Source organism: Plectropomus leopardus, chromosome 19 (assembly GCF_008729295.1).
Source record: "Plectropomus leopardus isolate mb chromosome 19, YSFRI_Pleo_2.0, whole genome shotgun sequence".
NCBI classification, from domain to species: Eukaryota; Metazoa; Chordata; class Actinopteri; order Perciformes; family Serranidae; genus Plectropomus; species Plectropomus leopardus.
This window is the reverse complement of record NC_056481.1, coordinates 496,994-516,993: the sequence shown is the minus strand read 5'-3', so window position 1 is coordinate 516,993 and position 20,000 is coordinate 496,994. Positions and strand designations below refer to the sequence as shown.

Genomic DNA, 20,000 nt, shown 5'->3' with positions numbered 1-20,000 from the left:
AAAAAAAAAAAAGAGACACCACCTAAAAAAATTGGCGTGATTTTTGAGACAATGAGCAACTGGGTGAGAATTTTTTCACAAACTGCAATGAGTTAATTTAGAAAATAAGTTTTCTTTCTTTTTACATGAACAGGTATAATCAGACTGAGCCTATTACATTAAAGGTACACTGTGCAGCTCTAATTTAGTACTTTTTTGGTCAAATTCAGCAAACCGTCGGAGCGAGACCTAAAACCCGATCGTGTTCTGCTCGAGCACAGGACAGCAGAGGCCCTGGACGAACAGTTTAACGATAAAGGCGGGGGAGCAGAGAGACGGTATAACAGAGTGTCTGACTGACCTTTCTGTCTCCAGACTGGCAGACGCCACTTTTAGTCAGAAGGTGGTGTCATATCTGGAGGCGTGTGATGGGAGGAGTCAGTGGAGGAGCGCGTTTCTGACAGGATATAAGTCGTCTCGCAACATCGCAGATCATCAGACTGGAAGCTCCGGCTGGAGGTCAAAAAGACTCGCTCACAACTCAGCTGATCTGCACGACTTCAACAGGTGAGGACAAACTGGAGGGACGGAGACAGAGGGACAAAAACACAGTTAGACTTTGACTCAACTGTGTCAAAGTATCAGATTAGAATAGTTTCTCCAGAGAAATACTGCATTTCTGAGACTGTCAGTCTGTCTCTCTCTGTCATTCCTGTTTGTGTCGACTCCCAGTGTTTTAAAATCTTCGCACTTTTACGATTTAACCCCTTGAAACCTGGAGTGACATCACATCAGGTTTCTGAGCTGCATTCAGATGCCTTTCACAAGTATTTGAACCTTCAAAACATGAGCAAATCAGTTCGATGTCTTTGAAAAACTTGAAAAAAGGCAATCAGCAACTTTGCATGAAATGTTCTGCAAACTGCAAAAAATCTTTTAATGTTTTTGGGTGATTTTATTACTTTTCTGCAATTTTTCTTTTTCTTTTAAAAACTTTTAGTATTTTTTATTATATATATATATATATATATATATATATATATATATATATATATATATATATATTATATATAGTATATAGTAAGTAATTTTTATTTTTGATGATTTTTGATTTAAGCCTTTCTTTTTCTTTAGAACTTAATTGCAACTGATAATTTGGCCATCTTTTTTGACTTTTAAAATGCTGGCATTTTATTTTTTCTTTTAAAGTTTTTTTTTTTGTTTGTTTTTTAAAGTTTGAAGACATTTTGGGGGGGCTTTTGTCTTTAAAAACTCTTGATGATTTTTTAAAAATGAAACATGCCTCCCAAACCTGCAGTCCTGTCAACGCAAAAATCTTCAAAATTACAACATTTATTATAAAAAGAAGTGATAAAAAACTGAAAGTATTGTTGGCTTTGTTGATTCTGTTAGGACATAAGGTAGATAAAGTGTCTTTTGTTTGATGTATCATTTCTTACTTTTCTCCTTTATTAAGTACTTTTAAAGAGTGATTTTAAAATTTTTGTTTAGAACTGGTTTTGTTTTTACTGTTCTGACCTGAGAGTCACTGTTAACTCCATTCTCTTCTATGTTAAGCACATTATAGATGTTTTTTAGAGCTGAGGAAACACAATTTTTTAATGTCTCAGTTCATGTTGATTCTCACACAGGTTTGTGCTTCACAGAGATGCAATCAGTTTAAAATCTCTTTGCTTGTTGCATCACAGATGTTTAATTACAATTCTTGATACTTAAAGAAAACTAATTATTATTAAACTAATTACATTTGCTTTGTCGACATGAGTCTGCTGAAATATTAAGTCATGTTAAAAAAAAATACTTTTGTTGTCGAGTCTGGTAACAGCATTAAGCTGCAAACACTGCTGATGTAACATCCTGAAACACCTGTTGGAAATGTTTAATGTCCTCTTGAGCAAATGATTCAATAAAGTGGAGACCCGACCTCACCGCTGTGTGCCGCGTTGTTTTTTCCTGCAGATTTAGTATGAATAACTTGCTAACGTGACGGTTAAAAAGAGGAGCAAAATGTAAAGACTGATTTTTCTGTGAAGATATTAGCTGATGTTAGCGGAGCAAACCTCGGTTACTGCAGTAAACTGGTAAGTTTCCGCCGCCCACAGTGACCCACCTTTCTCTGTGAAGAACTGTGTGACTCTCCTTTTTCTGCTCTCTGGTCGTTTTTGGTAGTCAGACCTTTTTTTGGAGGCTGTCACATGAAGCTCAGCACACACTCCTCACTCAGCTCTGCTAACCACAGTTTGCACCAGGTGTGGAGCCAGGACCGAACCATTTCACGAAAATACGGGGGGGCAATACAGAGGCTCTGTGGGTGTTACCTTTTTGCAAAAACACAAGAAAAGAAAAATTAAGTGTTAGCATTAGGTAGCACATTGGAAACACAATATTATGTTCACTGTGTAATTTAATAATTTTCTACAAAAATAAATAAAAATAAAAATTAAATCTAAATGTTCTAATATTTTTAGGGCCCTTGTCATCACAGAGCCTTAGTGCTGTCCTAACTTTTTCCCCTCATATGGCTGGTCCCTCCACCACTAGGTGCCACTGCGTCTTTCAACTCGGTTGGATCTTCCACAAGTAAAGACCACAGACTGAGCTCTGGTGGTGCATGCTGTGCACTGCATACAATGAGTTTAGTGTACTTTGCATTAAAAGATTATGTGTCATAAATAATAAATATAACTTTTGTAATAGTCACCCTAATAATCTACATCAAAAAACAAAGCAGCAAACAGTAATCAGGTCACTTTATTGAACATTTGGCTCAACAAGAGAGTGAACACAGCCAACAGGTGTCACAGGAATCTGAGGTTACATCAGCATGTTTGCAACAACAATGGTGCTAACAGAGACGCTCTCCTACAAAAAAAAACTTTAGATTTCTTTTTAAAATTTTGATTACATGAACCATGAATGATATTTAAACATACTAGCATGTGACATCTGTGTTCTGATATAAGCTCTGTGTCTTTGAGTATCAAGAATAAGAATATAAAAATACAATAAAAAAATTGCAATAGGCACTTTAAGCTACCTTGTGTCCTGACTAGGAACGACACGAAATTAATTATCATAAGTATATATTTTAAATTAGTTTACAGTTATTAGAGTTATTATCATCAATTATTCAAGCACTTCTTGTCGTCTTCATTATAATTATTTATTTTCAGATTTTTCTGTTGCTAATTATGAATGTATGTATGTATATATATATATATATATATGTGTATATATATGTATGTATATATATGTGTGTGTGTGTGTGTGTGTGTGTGTGTGTGTGTGTATATATATATTATCATAACAATCATGGCAGTGAAATCAATTTCACAGAATTTTTATAATTTTGGAGCACTTTTTTTCAGGTAAGTTTTTGCCGTTTTTTTTAAAATTATATTTTATATATTTTTATATAAATATTTTTACTGATTTTTTTGCTATATATATATATATATATATATATATATATATATATATATATATATATATATATACATAGTGTGTGTGTGTGTGTGTGTGTGTGTGTGTGTGTGTGTGTGATGCACCATGCAATGAAACTGTAAAGCACACACCAGTTTGGGATGAAGTCTGAATCGAATTAACAGCAACTGATATACAGAAAAAAAGCATTTCTCCTGCTCTATGAACATCAGCGATGAGCTCCAAATATGTCAGCAAACTATGATGCATTTCTCAGAGGTCTGGAAATGGACAGGCCAAACAGAAGTTGCCCTGCAGTCTGCATTACACGATGCAGTCTGGAGCAAGTTCCAGGACAGCGCCATCAACAGCCCCAATGGCCTAAATGATCTCACTGAGTCTGTGTTGTCTTTAATTTGTAAAACAACAGAAGCAACAGCATCAAAAACAGTTAGATCGTTCCAAAAACCATAAACCATGGGTTACCAGAACCATCCAGGATGCCATAAACACACACACATGCACACACTGCAGCTTACAAACTTGGACTGCAATTGGAAAAAAAAAATTATAAAGCAGCAGACCACAATGTGAGCAGTTAAAGAGGCAAAAGGGAATACAGGAAGAAAGTAGGACCACAAATCCAGAAGCATGTGGCAAAGTCAAAGAAGTATGACGGATTTCATGCTCCCCACAGACCACAGAGATTTCCCAGAGAAAAACAAAATGATGATAATCTAAAAAAATTACTCTAAAAATAAGAAAGTCTACACAAGGAAGATGTGAAACAAATGCTAAATTAAACAATAGGCACTCACCTTATATCCTAACATAATAAAGATTATCAAATCAGTAACCAACTTCTGCAATTTAAAGAGCAACTAAGCTTAAAAAATGGGTGGGGCTAAGACATGCACAGTCACCCAATCATGCCGCCTCTTGATCCACAGCCTTTCCCTGCCCATGCACACACAAAGAAGCCGGTGAGACGGCTATGACATCATTCTTTGTATTTGTGAAGCATGTTCAAGCTCGAATTTTTAATTTTACATGTGAGTCCACGTCCCTGCTAACAGAGCAGGATTCCAACAAAAGTTTGTCGTGACTTTTACTTAAGTGGACACAGGAATGCAAAGGAGTCATCACCAAGCCAGAAGCCCGGGTAAAGAGGCTCAGTGAATGTGGTGCTAAAGGTGTAGAGGTGAGTCACAGTGTCAGCTGAGACTTTGTAGAAGGACAGAGTGCCATCATGCCAGTCCAGATACACCCCAATTCTGCCAGTCTCAGCAGGAGTAAACTTACTATCCCACACCTTTTCAATATGATTGGCCACAAGATAATCATTGAAAAATGATAAATATTTGCCAAAAGTCCACGACATGGTATTTTTACCAAACTGGCTTGCTGAACCGCCTGCTGCTCTGTCAATTTGCTTGTATGCTACAGCAATATTAACATTTGCTTTAGAACTGGTATCCCAGTCTACCTCCCAGTAATGGCGCCCAAACAAGCCTTCTTTGCACAACACCTGAGAATGCTTCATAAACCTCTCTGGGTGATCCGGATATGACTTCGATTTTCCAGACTTTGCCCTCTTGTTTCCCTCAGACAGAGTGACCTCCTTGTGTGCAGTGTTTGGGTCCAAGGTGAGATCACAGGCATCTGATGGAGAGACAAAAACGAAATCTCTTATTAGTATTAACATTTTAATTGTAAAGCAATTAAGGTCAATACATAATACATTTACAAAAAAAAAGGTCACCGGCGGACATTCTTGTCCGTAAGAGGCTGTACTAAGTAGGGATCAATTTTGGCAGGAAAACATGGAAAGGCCAGTTCAGGGGAGTCCCTTGACTTCTGACCTTGAGATAACGGACTAAAAATGGGTTCTTTGGGTACCCATGAGTCTCCTCTTTTTGGGACCAGCCCGCTTAATGGTAGTCACATGCAGTTTTGGCCAAAACCAAAGTCTGTGGCAACTGGAGTGTGCCAGAACCTGGAAAGAATTGCTTCACCTTTTCTATATGGACTTCAAAACTGATTTGAAATGCAAAACAATGGAATTGTAAACATGCAATAAATTATAATGCACGTAATCACAATTAATTATTGAAATTCAGCAATTAAATAATTTTTAAAAATATTTTTTTAACAGCCATAATTATTAATCATTCTGATAGTCGTATAAGTTTGTGGAGGACAGGTTTAACATATTTTTGCTTCAACAAACAAACAAAAACATAAAAAAATGACTTACAAATGATCAAATCTTCTCTCTTTGTGATGGCCTCGACATCGAGGATTTCAACCTCTTCAAAATCTTCATTGCGCAGAATGCCGTTTTTGTAATAGTACATGGATGCTCCTATGTATTTCTCATTTTCAATGGCTGCTATGAAGAAATGCACCTTGTTGTTGTTCTTCTGTTCTTTGGCATAAACACTGAAAAGTTTGGCTTTTTTTCTCATTTTGGTAATAACTTCACTTGAATAGAACCATGGATCTTCTTTGGTACCTTCTAATTTACTACCTGCGTCCAGGTAGATGGCCAACTCACGGAGGCCGGGGTCAGTACCCTTCAGGGAGGTGAAAATAAAGCACAGAGCATGCTCTACACCTGGAGCGAAAACCTCCCTGTCCAGCTCAGACACATTTGGGACGACCTTTATTCCCTCCATGGCATCTACACAGGACTTGATGATGTTGATTTCTCTCTCTTTGTGACGCAGCCACTTGTTCAGGTTTTCATGACTGAATGGTGACTCGTTTCTTTCATTGATGAGTTCCTCCGCTGAGCTCTCATTCTCCTTACCTTCACGGATGTTGGGAAGTGCCATCGCCACGGTCTTCTGGAGTTTAGCTGTGTAATGATCACACAATTTTTGGAAAGTGGCAAACTGTTTTTCAATCTGTGGAAAATTCTCTACCACTCCATCTTCCAGAGAATCATTGCATCTCATTCTTATTTCCCTTAAATCTTCCAGAGCATCCTCCATCTTCCTCACTAGCCCAATACTGATCCCCTTCGTCAGCTCAGGAGCTTCGGAGTCCATATTTTTCAGGGGCATCAGCCAGACCTTCACTGGAACAGCATTCTCTCCTGTTTCACCCAGCAGCTGTGGTAGTTTTGCATAGGTCTGCACTGCCTCTTCAAACGTCGTAGGGTTGTTTTCAAGAATGAAGTCTCCGTAGAACTTGCAGGAGAATTCCTTGGTCAGGGCTTTTTCTTCATCATTCAGCTTGATTTCACTTTTGCCCTCAATGTTAACAAAAGTGGGGATCTTTTTTATCATAGCTTCCATGCCACCCTGGATGTCCTGAACCTTGCTGGTTTCCAACTTCTCACTGTCAAACACAAAGAAAGCATTTGCCCCGTAAAGGATGGCGGTGACCACATGTGTTGCCGAGCTCTTCCTCATAATATTCGTCTGTTCGGGGTTCATTTTGAGAAGGTGAAGCATCGACAGCTCTCTGAAGATGGTGGTGGCTTTGTACCGAAATGTCACTCTGCTCTGATTCTTGAATCTCTTCTTATCATTTAGATACTTGGCAGATCCTTCAACTTCAATCATTCCACTCAGGAAACTGGCCTTCAGAGAAGATTCAACATCCAGATGAGAGGCCTTAGAATCGATGGAGTCAGATGAGGAAATGTCCAATTTACTGCTGTGCTGAGAGTTTTCAACTTTGTTCTCTTGTAGGGTTTTCTCATCCCACAATGTCAAACCTGCAGAGAATGGAAAACACTTATCTTGTGAGACAGATGATTAATCATTTTGTCAAAGTAAAGTCACAGGATGGTAATCCTAGTCATAGCTGCAGCGCAGCAGTGGGTCGGGGCCGGGCGTTTTTAGCAGCAAGCGGCAGACAAATTAGAAGACAACGAACAACGCTGCATCAGAATGAGCATTCTGCATCACACAAGGCTCAAACTTACAACCACAGACACCAAGTCACCATCCCAGAGAGCTCCATGCAAAGAGAGAAACCGGAGAGGCTTCACTCTCTGACTCAGCCGCTTATCAAGACTAAAGACTGATTTGCTCTAGAAGTGCAAAACTGATGTTAAAGGATGCCATTTTCCCACAAAATGCAATAGTCTACATGAGGTCAGAATTCAAAATGTTGTCACAAATTCAGTTTTTGAGATAATAATACTCTACCAGCGACAGCAAAATTTTTATAATTTTTTTATGAACCTTGAAGATTTATTTAGCAAGAATTTACAAATATATATCTTTTCAGCAGCATTTGCGGTCAGACGCTTTGATGCACTGTAAGCTCAATTTTTGATGAATCAAAAATGTGTGTGGATGGTTTGTGTCGGACAGTCTGAGAGCCTTTTTAAATCAAAACAACTTTAACCCTCTTTCTTTTTTTTTTTCAAAAACAATGGAGGAAGGCAATGAGGAACTGATCAAGAAATGACCAATAAATTAGCAAGAATTAAAAAAAAAAGAAGACCTGTTGTTATAGTGGAAATGATTCAAGTTTTAGTTCCATGAAAACGCTCTGAACGCCTTTTAATTATAAATATATTTTTAGAGGTGTTGAGTATTGTTCCCAGCAGGCGTGTCTTTATTTCTGTGGAAAACCTGCTATTCCGCTGAAAGTGTAACCGCTGAGGTCAGACGACGCGAACACCGTGGATCCAATAAGGTGGATGTTAAGTTGGGGAAGAAAATAATTACTTTGGCTCGTTTTCTTTCAAAAACACAGGAAGAAGTTACAAGTTATGAGTTACAAGAAAAGTACCTGAAATTTAGCAAAAAAGATGAAAGAAAAGTGAAAAACAAAAAAGGTGAATAAATAAATGAATAAATAAAGACAGACAGACAGAATAACAATAATTATATATAATTATAACATATATCTAATTATTTCTCTCTCTCATTTCCTTTTTTAAAAAAGCTTTCAGGTCATTTTCTTGTCACTTTTTGCAATTTGTGGGACATCTTTTTCCAAGTTGTTCATTGCCTTTTAAGCCTTTTTTTTTTTTTTTTTTAAAGAAATTACACCAATTTTCTCAGGTTTGAAAGTTTAAATACTACTGAAAGGCATCTGAATGCAGCACATGAAAACTGATGCCGCTCCAGGTTTCAAAGGGTTAAACAGCACATATTTCACATCACTTGCTTCCTTGAACTGCTCTAAATCCGTATCTGACTTCATGCTGTCTATTTTTGAGACTTACATTAATATCATTAATATCATAATATCATTATATGCGTAAAAACACTAAGCTGCAATGTCATGCAAACAAAGGTATCAAGTCACAGAGGAACAGTGGAAAGACTAAAATTGTGCCAAGTTCACGTTTTCTGCTGTGCAAAAATCTCCCCTCCTTTTTTTTTTTTTTTTGGAACAAAATAACTGACCCCGAAATTCATAAAAAGTTTTCACTAATTTGAACCAATCTTTATTCAGAGTCTGTGGCTGTTGTAAAGTGACTCTACAGACATGATTGCACCTGTTTTTTTCTATGCTCTTACTTTGAATTAAATTCACCTTCTATTTTATTTTTTTTATTTTTTAACAACCAAAATATATATACTGTATGTAAATATATTTATAGCACTGTCACATGTAAAGAACTTTGAGCTGCATCTTATGCATAAAGGGTGCTACAGAATTAAAGATTATCATCTTCATCATTATCATAATAACAATAATAATTGTTATTATTATTATAAATGTCACAATAGGCGTCATCTACTACAAAACATTTAATTCTGAGCGTAAAAAAGTGATACTGCTTTATGAAATGTTTTCAAAGTCCCTGCAAGTAGAGCTGCAACAGGCAGATAAATTCAGAAATATGTTGTTAATAAGAACAGAGTCCAGACTGACCTGGGATCAGAGCATCTTTCCGAGCATCGTAGAGCATTCCCAGGGTGAAGGGCCGACCCAGGGCGGCAACGACCATTTTATCTGAGGCCATTTCTCCGACCTGTCAAAATGTCAAGAAAGTGACCACACGGCGTTCAACACTTTGTTTACACTCTTAACGAGTACAAATGCTGAGTTTGAAACTTTGACAGCCTCAGAAATTCAGTATTTCTCTGTGGAAACTATTCAGACTCTGATACTGAATAAAAGTCTAACTCTGTCTTTTTGTCTCTCTGTCTTCGTCTCTCCAGTTTGTCCTCACCTCTTCAAGTCGTGCAGATCAGCTGAGTTGTGGGCGAGTCTTCCAGCCGGAGCCTCCAGTCTGATGTTCTGATGATCTGTGATGCTGTGAGACGACTTTTATCCTGTCAGAAACTCTCCTCCACCGACTCCACAACTCCACCGACTCCTCCCATCACATGCCTCAACACGCCGGACACCAACCGTCTTCCAATGAACCTCAACACGCCGGACACCAACTGTCTCTGACTGAACCTCAACACGCCGGACACCAACCGTCTCTGACTGAACCTCAACACGCCGGACACCAACCGTCTCTGACTGAACCTCAACACGCCGGACACCAACCGTCTTCCAATGAACCTCAACACGCCGGACACCAACCGTCTTTCAGTGAACCTCAACACGCCGGACACCAACCGTCTCTGACTGTACCCGAGGGCCGAGGGCCTGTCGTCAGATTATCATCTTGTTATGTGAAGAACAGAAATAATGAGATAGGCAGATAGGCTTACTTCATTATTATTTCTATTTTTATTTTTTTTTATCCGATTCATCGATCAATCCTAAAAATAATCTACGGGTTAATCGATTGTCAAAATAATAGTTAGTTGCAGCCCTACACAAAATGCTAGTCAACTCATCGTTTAGCCTCGGCTGTCGGTGGCAAGGAGGACTAAAAACTGTAGCATGAAGTCGCACATACAAGGGACACAGCCAACTAGTCAGCTTATATTTTAGAAAAAGTAAAGTCGGAAATGCAGTTTGGAAACCGATGCAGACAGCGAGGAATGATTCAATAATGCAACAAATCAAAGACCCGTTACAGCAGAGAGGAGATGCAAGTGATGTCCCAGTATGTGCTGTTTGACGTGAAGGATTTATGATTTCTATAAAAACATTCAGCTCATAAAATCCACAGTGTCGGCTTCCTCTGACCTCACAGGTGCCAAGTCACCGTTTCTCTGGAACAGCATGGAGTCGTTCCCACAGAAATTAAGACACACCTGCTGGCAACAACATTTGGGAAGCTTCCAGTGTTGTCTTCGTTTCTGAGTAACTGACGCAACATGTTTTGCCCCAGGACTCCCTCTCTCCCTCTCTCTCTCACACTCACGCACGCACGCTCACTCACTCACTCACTCACTCACTCACACAGTTCAGCTTAAAATATTTGAACATTTTTTTTGTCAGGAGACTGTTAAAAACATTTCATGCCTAAACTGGATCATTCATACATCTCCAAACCCCGTCAGAGCTGTGTAGATAATGGTTTAGTGTTCATGCATTTTTTTAGACTGATACTGTTTGCTGCATCTTAGGCGCTTTTCATTCTTCATTTATTTGATAATTTTGTTGATGCATGTGTCCTAAATGTAGTTCAGATTGTGTATTTGAGTGTAATCAGTGAATTTGCAGCTCAGCTCCTACAATAAGTCTAAAATACACTGTGGAAACTAAATAGTTACATTCACACTGTTCAGGTCCAAAAATGCTCCATTGAAACCCATTCAAACTGACATTTTTGATCCCACAGCCATCAGAGCAGAAAAACAGGACTTGTATTATTTCTGGGTGTCATTCTGGAGAATGCGCCCTCCACAGTGAAACAGGTGCCCCTTTCTGCGAGGTCAGCTACTTGCCGCATAGATGCAAAACACCTGTATTTACGCACTGTTAACGTCAGAGATTTCTGCATCATCAGCAACACCAATAATTACCTGAAACACATACGGCTGGTTTCACAACCGGGTTTAGATTAATGTCGACTAGTTAATCAACAGCATTTGAGAGGTTTTCATGAACGTGGCTTAAATTTCATTGGAGGCCGTTTACACGACAACGGTTCTGAAATGTTAAACTTTTGTTGCAGTTTGGCTTTTCATTCACACGACAACGGCGTTTTGGGGGCCTGAAAACATAAACGTCTGAAACATGGTTCCAGGGTGTAATCTTCTGAAAGCGCCACCTTGTTTCTTTTTTAAACGCAAAGGAAAGACTTTTCCATTTTTAGTAGAGTCGTTCTCGATTAAACATGGTCTTCGTCTGGCATGCAGCTTACGCCTTGCGTGTGAAAGCGGGCGCTGGTGTAAGCATCACTTTGCCTTTTCCAAACCCAAGCCCTCCAAACGTGAAGGAAATGACTCCTTCAAACAGCTTTTGGTTAATAAATTATTGCTTATTTTCTAAGGAGAACAATGCAGTAACTCCGTGTCTGATCTGTATCAATGCACACGGACCCTGACGCTGCTCACGGGCCTCCTTCCTCAAGACGCATTCAGTAGAAGAAGAAAAAAAGCCTTGTTGACAAGGGCAGAGGTGCAAGGTGAACAAACAAAGGAATAAACAACCAAATAGCTGCTATCACCGCTCTCTGGATGAGATTTCTGCCCACAAATAACTTTAAACGTCCCGAAGCTGCAGCGAGCCGTGATTCAGCGCCGGCAGCAACACCATCCATCATGTGAGGAGCAGAGGAGCAGAGGAGGAGCAGAGGAGGAGAAATAGCTGTCTGGAGTTGTGAGAAAGGAGTCCACAGTGTGAGATGAGCTGTCAGGCGGACTGTGGAGGATCAGGTGAGAAATCTGGTGGATGCAGTTGGACATCTTTCTCACTGCTGCGTGTCTCCCAAACTGTCCATCTGTTGTCCTCCTGCGCTCTTTCACAGCTGATCACTGAATTTGCTCGTCTGCCTGCTTCTCCTGCAAAATGTTTTATTTGCACCAGATTTTACAAGAAAAAAATGGTTTAGGGTTTGTTTATGCGAGCGCAAAATCTTCTCTGTTGTGCGCCGTCAAACATTTAACATAGTGCGTCGATATCTAACATTTCGGTTTCCAGAGCAGACAAGTTAAAGCTCAGCAACAAACATATTTGTCATCATGAAGGTTAGTGAACACTTCATAACCACTTTCTACCTCGTCGACCGCACCAGATGTGGACTGTGGCGTCAGCGATAGTGAACAGCGCAAAGCATTGTGGGACTTAAACCCTTTGAAACCAGAGCAAACTGGTTTGATTTCTGTCAAAGACAGAATGAGAAGACAACAAGCAAATCAACAAAACATGGTCTAAAAGAATCCCCGAAATTAAGAAAAAAACCAACAAAAAAACAGCTAAAGACGCAAAAAATAATAAAAAAGAAAAAAAAGAAAAGAAAAGTAAATGACCTAAAACAGCTAAAACAATGTTCTGTATCAAAATTTAAACAATATAAATTATTATATGATATTTGTCATTCTAAATATAAAATTAAATATAACTATAAATATGATTTTCTGGATATTTCTCCTTATTTTCTTGGATAAGTTTGCCAATTCTCCCCTCTTTTGTTTTTAAACTAATATTTAGGCAATTTTCTTGTCACATTTTATCAAATTCTTACAATTTGTGTGACATGTTAGCTTGTGAAATGAAAAAAAAGAAAAGAAAAAAAGATGATCCCGCTCTCGAAGGGTTAAGGACACAGAAGCATAGATACCAGTGCAGCAGGGATGCAGCTGTGTGAGAGATTTTCACAGCATGATAACATTCTCAGAAAAAATAGTGGTTTCATGGCATTACAGAACTATTATTGACAGTCAGACTGAACTCTGAAGAGACGAAAATAAAAGAACAAGTTTAGGTTCAATAAATGTTTTCACTCGAAATGAAACTTGAAACCCTTTTTGGAAATTAAAGTCTGTGTTTTTTTAAAATAACTAAAATAAAAGTGAGATTCTCTGTCCGCTTTTCCTTTTTTTCAATATTTTATCATAACATTGCAAACATACACCGTGTGATAATCATCAACTTCCATATCACAGTTTACCATAAAAAAGGTATAATGCTGCTACCAGAGTACCAGCAGATGATGCGCTTAAGTTTATCCAGTTTGAAAACACTCAGGGATGACATTAAAAAGCTTTGGTGTATCTGATTCAAGATTCAAGATTCCTCTTATTGTCAGTAAAGACATCAGAGATGCAGAACGAAATTACGAGCATGGCTCCGTTTAAAAACACTGATAAGAAACAAAGAACGCTGAAAAAAAAATAAAGACATCAATGAATAAATATGTATAAAAATAAAGTTCTGGACATGACAGGAATGTTGCACATAAATAATAATTGCACATATTTACATAGCAGCTGCATAGTTATAGGTGAGAAAAATGACGAGGCACAGTCAGCAGTGTGTTATTTCGTTCAGCTGCCACGTGTTTTTAAGCCCTGGTGACGACTGAAAATTGAAATGCGCAGGCGTCGAGCCCATGAAAGCCTTTTTAACTTTTGTAAAACAGTGTGTCTTGGAATTCTCTGGTTTGGGCTTATTGAAAAAAGAAATAACAAGTCCTTTTTGGTCATTTTTGTTGAGAATCCAAAAAGCGGCTGTTTTTGAAACCTAGGCATGTGAAGTAGCACTCCTCAGCCGAACTTTTTTATGACTATTTTCTACCTAATGTACAGAATGTTTCGTTTTTCTAACGTGATGTAGCTGATGTTAGAAACAAGCTGACATTTTATCTTAGTTACCATCTAATATCTCGATCTCCTCTGCATGTAATCACTCGGCCCACGATACAATCAACCTCAGCATCATGTTTAACTGCATCATTTTCCCAATTTGCCACAGACATCTCCTCAGAGGTAATAAAACTCACTTTTAATATTGAAAATAACTTGCTTTTGTGCCAGACTCATTGATAAAGTGTCTCAGTTTTTTAATTTGCTGCGATGGAGGAGAAAAATGATGAAGTTATTCAATGGAAGGACTCATCCCTCCTCACGTCTATGATACCCTGTTGAACAGGCCAAGAAAAAATTGATAAATGTAATTGTACAGACGCACTCCCCTCCCCGCCTACTTACAACCATCGAACAAACTGTCGTGACTGTAGAATTCAATTAAGTTCATCTGGCATGCTGCTGCAGACAGATGAAGACAGAGAGAGGAGCTCTGACGGCTCTCTCTGGTGTTAGAGCTCCACACGAAATGTTGTTGCGGGCTCGATGAAGCTGCTGGGCGTACAAACTGGGAAAAGTTGGACACATAATTTGTCTCCAATAAATTTTGGTGGGATAATTACTATGAAACAAAATTAAAGTAAAACAGAGTTTATTATAATTTAATAATAATTTACAATCCAGCCAACAGCAGCAGAACATTCGTGTTCTGCTGGACACGCGTGACTCGAGGCTGCAGGTGCACCGAGATGCACATAAATGAACAACAAATGAGACATTCACGAGAATGATACAGATCAAGTTAGGGTCCAAGTGAATGTTTGCGTCAAATTTGATCATGTTGAAATATCATGTTCAGGAGACGGATTCATACGGACGGATGGACAATCCAAAAATATAATGCGACTCCACTAATGCCTACACAGAGACAATCTATTTCTGTCCCAACAAGCTTTAAAAAAGTTATTAAGAAAGTGACAGATGTCTGTCGTTGAGGAAGAGGAAAAACATTTCCAAAGGAAGGACTTAAAAACGGAGTTGAATGTTTTTAAGTTTGGTGGAGCTCACAGCATCAGGTAAGAGTCAGACGTGAGTCGATGATGAGGAGCTGACAGCTGGTCAATATATATCATTGAGTTCACTGAACCAAAACATGTGCAGCATGAGTGGAGAACATGGCAGAGTGCACAGTATGTTCCTGCAGCCGCAACATACCAAACACATGTTCCAGTCCATTTATCAGCACAGCGCTGGGAAACAACCACTTTAAAATACGTCATCAGTGTCAGAAATGTCCATACTCTTGTGCTGTGTGCCACGGCTCACTGACTCCATGCTGGATTCAAGTTTGAACTATGCATCCAAACTTGAAGAATCCAGTCTTGATTAAATTTCATATTCTGTTGCTTTTTAGATTTAAATCCTTACAGCTATTATTTGGCTCCATGGAAATGTCTGCAGCAAAACAGCATCCTTAATTGCGGCAAAAATGAGTTTAACTTCAAATTCTTGCCAAGTTTTCAATGATTGACCAAAGACCCAGAGGCTTTAATTAAGTGAGATATAAAAACTGCATATCGTCAAACTGGCAAAACCCAGTGAGTCCTTTGTCCTTATTAGAGTTGTTGCTGTGATTTGCTGTTTATTATTTTGAATGTTTATTTTGCTTTACTGTTAACATTTTTACAACAGATTATTTACAATAACTTCAGGTTAAAAATAAAAACAAAATAAAACGCTGCATCACCTACATTTAATCAAACTGCGCTAAGCAAACTTTTTAGGGCCCGAGCACGAACCATGCAAGGAACTTGGACATGCAACAAGGATACAGCTTGGACATGTCCAACAGTCCGCTACAGCACACGGACATGTCCAACAGTCCGCTACAGCACACGGACATGTCTGAGAGCCCACTCCAGCATGCAGGCATTCTGACAGTCCGCTCCAGCGCGCGGAGATGTGCTACAGTGCAATTTCTTTACAAAAGCAACCTTTTTTTTTTAAGGACATGCAATAATTATGTTAATAGGTTTTCTCTGATGTATGTGTGTTGATGATGAATGTGTATTTTTTTATGTTGCACTGTAATAAATCAAATTTCCTTACAGTAACAATAAAAGTATATCACATCTTATCTTATCTTTATGCAGCCGTACTTGCTGCCTGCGTGTGCACTGTGCAGCAGGAGACAGATGCAGCGATCAACTGCTGTGGCTCACCTTCTTTCTGTTTTTTTTTTTTTTTTTTTTTTTTTTATAGTCCACACAGGCTGTGAATTTGGTTATTTCCCAATGTACTCTGTGCAGAAACATACTCATGTCATAACATGAAAAAAAAAAATCACATCAAAAAAAGTCACACCACAAGTCCTTACATGCAACTTGGACCAAAAAAATGACATAACTGTCCTACATTTTTCCAATTAACCTCTCTAAACTGTGAACATGCTGCTGCACACCTCAGTAGACATCATACCACACACACACACACACACACGCACACGCACACACACACACACACAGCCTCTGCAGCAGCATTGTGAAAGGATGTTAAGCGTTGACCGTGAAACATTTCCACAAAGAATTATTCTGCAAACAGACACTGACTACACGCCTCAGAAATTAACACACACTCTTAAACACACACACACACACACACACACACACACACACACACACACACACACACACACACACACACACACACACACACACCGAGTCTCCCTCTTAGTCTCTTTACACACAAACCTCTAGGTGTGAAGCAGCTCAGTGCGCCGGGCAGTCAGGCAGGTATTGATAACGCTGCAGCTACTTATCGCCTCGTTCTTCTTCTCCTCCTGCTAACACTACACTCTTCGTTTGTCTCTCTCTTTGCTCAGACTGGTCACATGCGATTCACAACCGCTGTGTCTTAAAATGCAGATATTAGAGAGCTCGGGTCCATTTACAGTGAGCAAATAAAAAAAAACATTCATCCCTGCAGGAAGGATTATTTTGGACAGGACAACCAACGCCAGGACATCAACAAAAGCAGGACAACCAACGCCGGGACGTCAACAAAAGCACATGACAACCAACGACAGGATGTCAACAAAAGCACATGACAACCAACGACAGGATGTCAACAAAAGCACGTCAACCAACGACAGGATGTCAACAAAAGCACGTCAACCAACGACAGGATGTCAACAAAAGCACGTCAACCAACGCCAGGACTAAGCTTGTGCCAATACATCGATGCTTAGCTGCATCTCGATGCGAAACGTGACGATCAATAATGATTAACAAAGAAAAAAACATCACATTCAGAAGAGAAGTGAACATCAGACTCCTGCATTACAGTCTGGCGTTTTTTGTATCCATCCACCGCCCCTACTTCTCACTCTATAGTAAGGGGCGTGCAACTTATACTACATCGTAACCAGCAGCGTTTTAAACTGACGCCATCCAGTGGTGAATCATGCACGTGTGACAGGTTCCTGCTGGTTGGGTTCTCAGCTGACGCCGGCCGTCCTATATATCACATTGCCATGGCGGTGCCATCCAGCAGCTTATAATAACACTACAAACTTCTGTCCGGCCACATTCTCACCTGACACCATTCAGTGATGTATCATGTGGACACAAAAAGTGGATTTTGGTGTTGGGAACTTACACTGAAAGCACTGCAAAAGCGGCGTTATTCAACAACTTCAGAATGAGAATGGGCCGCACCACTCGTCATATTTTGCCGCTTAGGCAGAAGCCTTGCAGTGGCAGTTAACATCCGCAACAGAAACATCAAAACGGTTCGACTCTGGTGTCAAAGCTGTTAGTAACCGTTGGGTAATGTTAGCCATGTGATGCCAACAGTTAGCCCTGTCACTTTGTGCATTTGACTCTGTCTGTCTTAGGCACAGAGCTACAAATCAATGTACATGCAGATGATATTTTACATGTTTTGAAATATCTAATTAGTGGAAAAAATATCACTCCATCATGGAGGGACTAAGAGCAAGCTCAGTTTACTGAGTCGGTAAGAGAAAACTGTAGTTCATCATCTCACACTGATTTAATAGAATTTAACCATTTCATCTTTTTTTCGTGCAAAACAGAATTATTTCTTCCAAGCATTGAATTTATATCATCTCTCTCAAGTTTGAAATGTTTTTTGCATCCATTAATTTGTATTATTCACAAAAAATCCTCCACTTGTATCCACTTTTTCTGCAGCCAGAAAAGAACAAAATGAAAATTATTCAGACAAAAATGTATTGACAGGCTCCATCTCTTTGTCCGTATGTTCCCATAATGATTTTAGCCCTGAGTGTGACCGAAGGATGCAGCTGTGGGTTCCTCTCTGTTTCGAACCCTCTCACCCCCCCGGCTCCTCTCTCTTCTTGCTACCTCTCTCTCTCCATCTCGGCCTCATTCCCATTCGAATCACATGGTTCTGTTTAGTCGCCTCTTCTCTTTCTATATTCTACCCATTTTCTGCCTCAGTGGCTCCTCACAAACACAGACAGTATCTGCGTGTGCAGAGGACTGCACTGTAACAGCAGCGCTCCTTGTGGACACGCAGCATTAGTCACAGATGCCTGAATACATACAGAGATGTTAACAGTGCCGCTGTCTGTGCAATAAAAGGAAAACTGCTATTCAGTAATGTTGGAGTCAACTCTGCAAACTTCTGCTGCATTCACACTGGACAGGAGAGACAGTACATACTCGAGTCTCACACTTAGAAAAAAATCTAGTGTTAAAATTATAGTTAAGTCATGAGATCAACAAGTCCGAGTCTCAAATTGCTCATTATGTCCACTGAAGTCAACCAAATGTAAAGCCAACAATAAATTTACCGAATTTCACAAACTGATGATGATAATGATGATTTGATGCATTTACAATCATTTGTAATTTCTGACCCGATATAAAGAAAATTAAATACCTCTGCACCGGGCTCTTATGGAATTAATTTTTAGTAAGTTTTCAATAATTCAATAAATATGCCTGTGAAATAAATAAATATATCCATGAAGTGAATGTTTAAATACAATGAATAAGACAATAAATATATGAATAACACAAACCTTTCTTTCTATTTATTCATATTAACATTAATCTTTATTTTAATATATTTATTTCCTGCTTCATGTATCTAAGGATTTATCTCATAGGATTTTTTTTATTTATTCATTTAACCATTTTTTAAAATTATACATGTATATAAACATACATTTTATATTTATAGGTTAACTGCCTTATTAATTTCTTTTAGGATCTAACTCACGGGCATATTTATTCATTCATATTTACATTCATGTTTATATTTATTGCTTAATTTATGTATTTCAGGATTTATCTGGTAGGTATATTTATGTATTTATATATATTTATTGCCTCATTTTTGTTATTTATTATTTATTTCAGGCTTTATCTCATAGCATATTTATTTTTCATTTTGACTTAATTTTTTTTAAACTTATATTTATTGCCTCATTCACTTATTTCATGATATATCTCATACATGTTTATTTATTCATGTATTCATTTATGTATTTATTTACTTAATGTTTACTAAAATATTATTCCACTGGCTCAGCTCTGCCCTGGTTATATATTATACTTGTTTGCAATTTATATCTTATCATTTACATTCTTTCTACTTTCTACTCTGCAACAGCTGGACAGCAGTTTCATTCTGGATAAAAATATCGGTTATATAACAAATAAGATCTCATCTTAATGTCAGCTCACGAGGTTGATCGTGTATAAATATCTTTCTTATTAAACAATAACTTTTAACTCCATCCTCTGCCTGCTGAGCGTCAGTATTTAGGATCAAACAAGCAAAGCACCAAACTGTTCCTGAAAGCCTGTTTCCTCTGCATCGCTCTGCACACACGCGCCAAAGTGTCTCCTGCAGCTGGACTACATCGATCCGTCTGTGTGTTCAGTTCTTATGGCTCTTATACACTGATACGCAAACACACACAACAGCGTGACGACAGCGCGCGCGCGC

At 38.7% G+C, this 20,000-nt stretch overlaps 2 protein-coding genes across 3 annotated transcripts in view; both read right to left on the bottom strand.

The window, feature by feature from the left end:
• Positions 1 to 436: 436 nt before the first annotated feature.
• Positions 437 to 9,661, bottom strand: LOC121958465 (stonustoxin subunit beta-like). 2 transcript variants are annotated; one of them, XM_042507401.1, is made up of 6 exons: positions 9,575 to 9,661; positions 9,274 to 9,373; positions 5,681 to 7,150; positions 4,952 to 5,085; positions 2,111 to 2,318; positions 437 to 557 (listed from the first exon to the last, which is right to left on the bottom strand). In XM_042507401.1, exons 2-5 carry the CDS (start codon positions 9,362 to 9,364, stop codon positions 2,274 to 2,276), a joined length of 1,740 nt encoding a protein of 579 aa, XP_042363335.1. In that variant the 5' UTR covers positions 9,365 to 9,373; positions 9,575 to 9,661; the 3' UTR covers positions 437 to 557; positions 2,111 to 2,273. The 2 variants fall into 2 exon arrangements, with proteins under 2 accessions (XP_042363335.1, XP_042363334.1); XM_042507400.1 differs by lacking the exons at positions 437 to 557; positions 2,111 to 2,318 and having other exon boundaries at positions 3,508 to 5,085.
• Positions 9,662 to 9,680: 19 nt separating this feature from the next.
• ebf3a (EBF transcription factor 3a) overlaps positions 9,681 to 20,000 on the bottom strand; it is a 38,973-nt gene continuing 28,653 nt past the window's right edge. Inside the window, exon 10 of the mRNA XM_042508152.1 lies at positions 9,681 to 10,002. Coding sequence (XP_042364086.1) covers positions 9,681 to 10,002 — 322 coding nt within the window. The remainder of the gene's footprint in view (positions 10,003 to 20,000) is intronic.

Bases quoted from the DNA above. Each gene is read 5' to 3' on its own strand.
- LOC121958465 (XM_042507400.1), bottom strand. From the start codon at position 9,364: ATGGCCTCAGATAAAATGGTCGTTGCCGCCCTGGGTCGGCCCTTCACC. The intron at 7,151-9,273 runs GTCAGTCTGGAC...CATTCTCTGCAG, and splicing joins GAAAGATGCTCTGATCCCAG to GTTTGACATTGTGGGATGAG. The intron at 5,086-5,680 runs GTAAGTCATTTT...TCTCTCCATCAG, and splicing joins GAGAGAAGATTTGATCATTT to ATGCCTGTGATCTCACCTTG.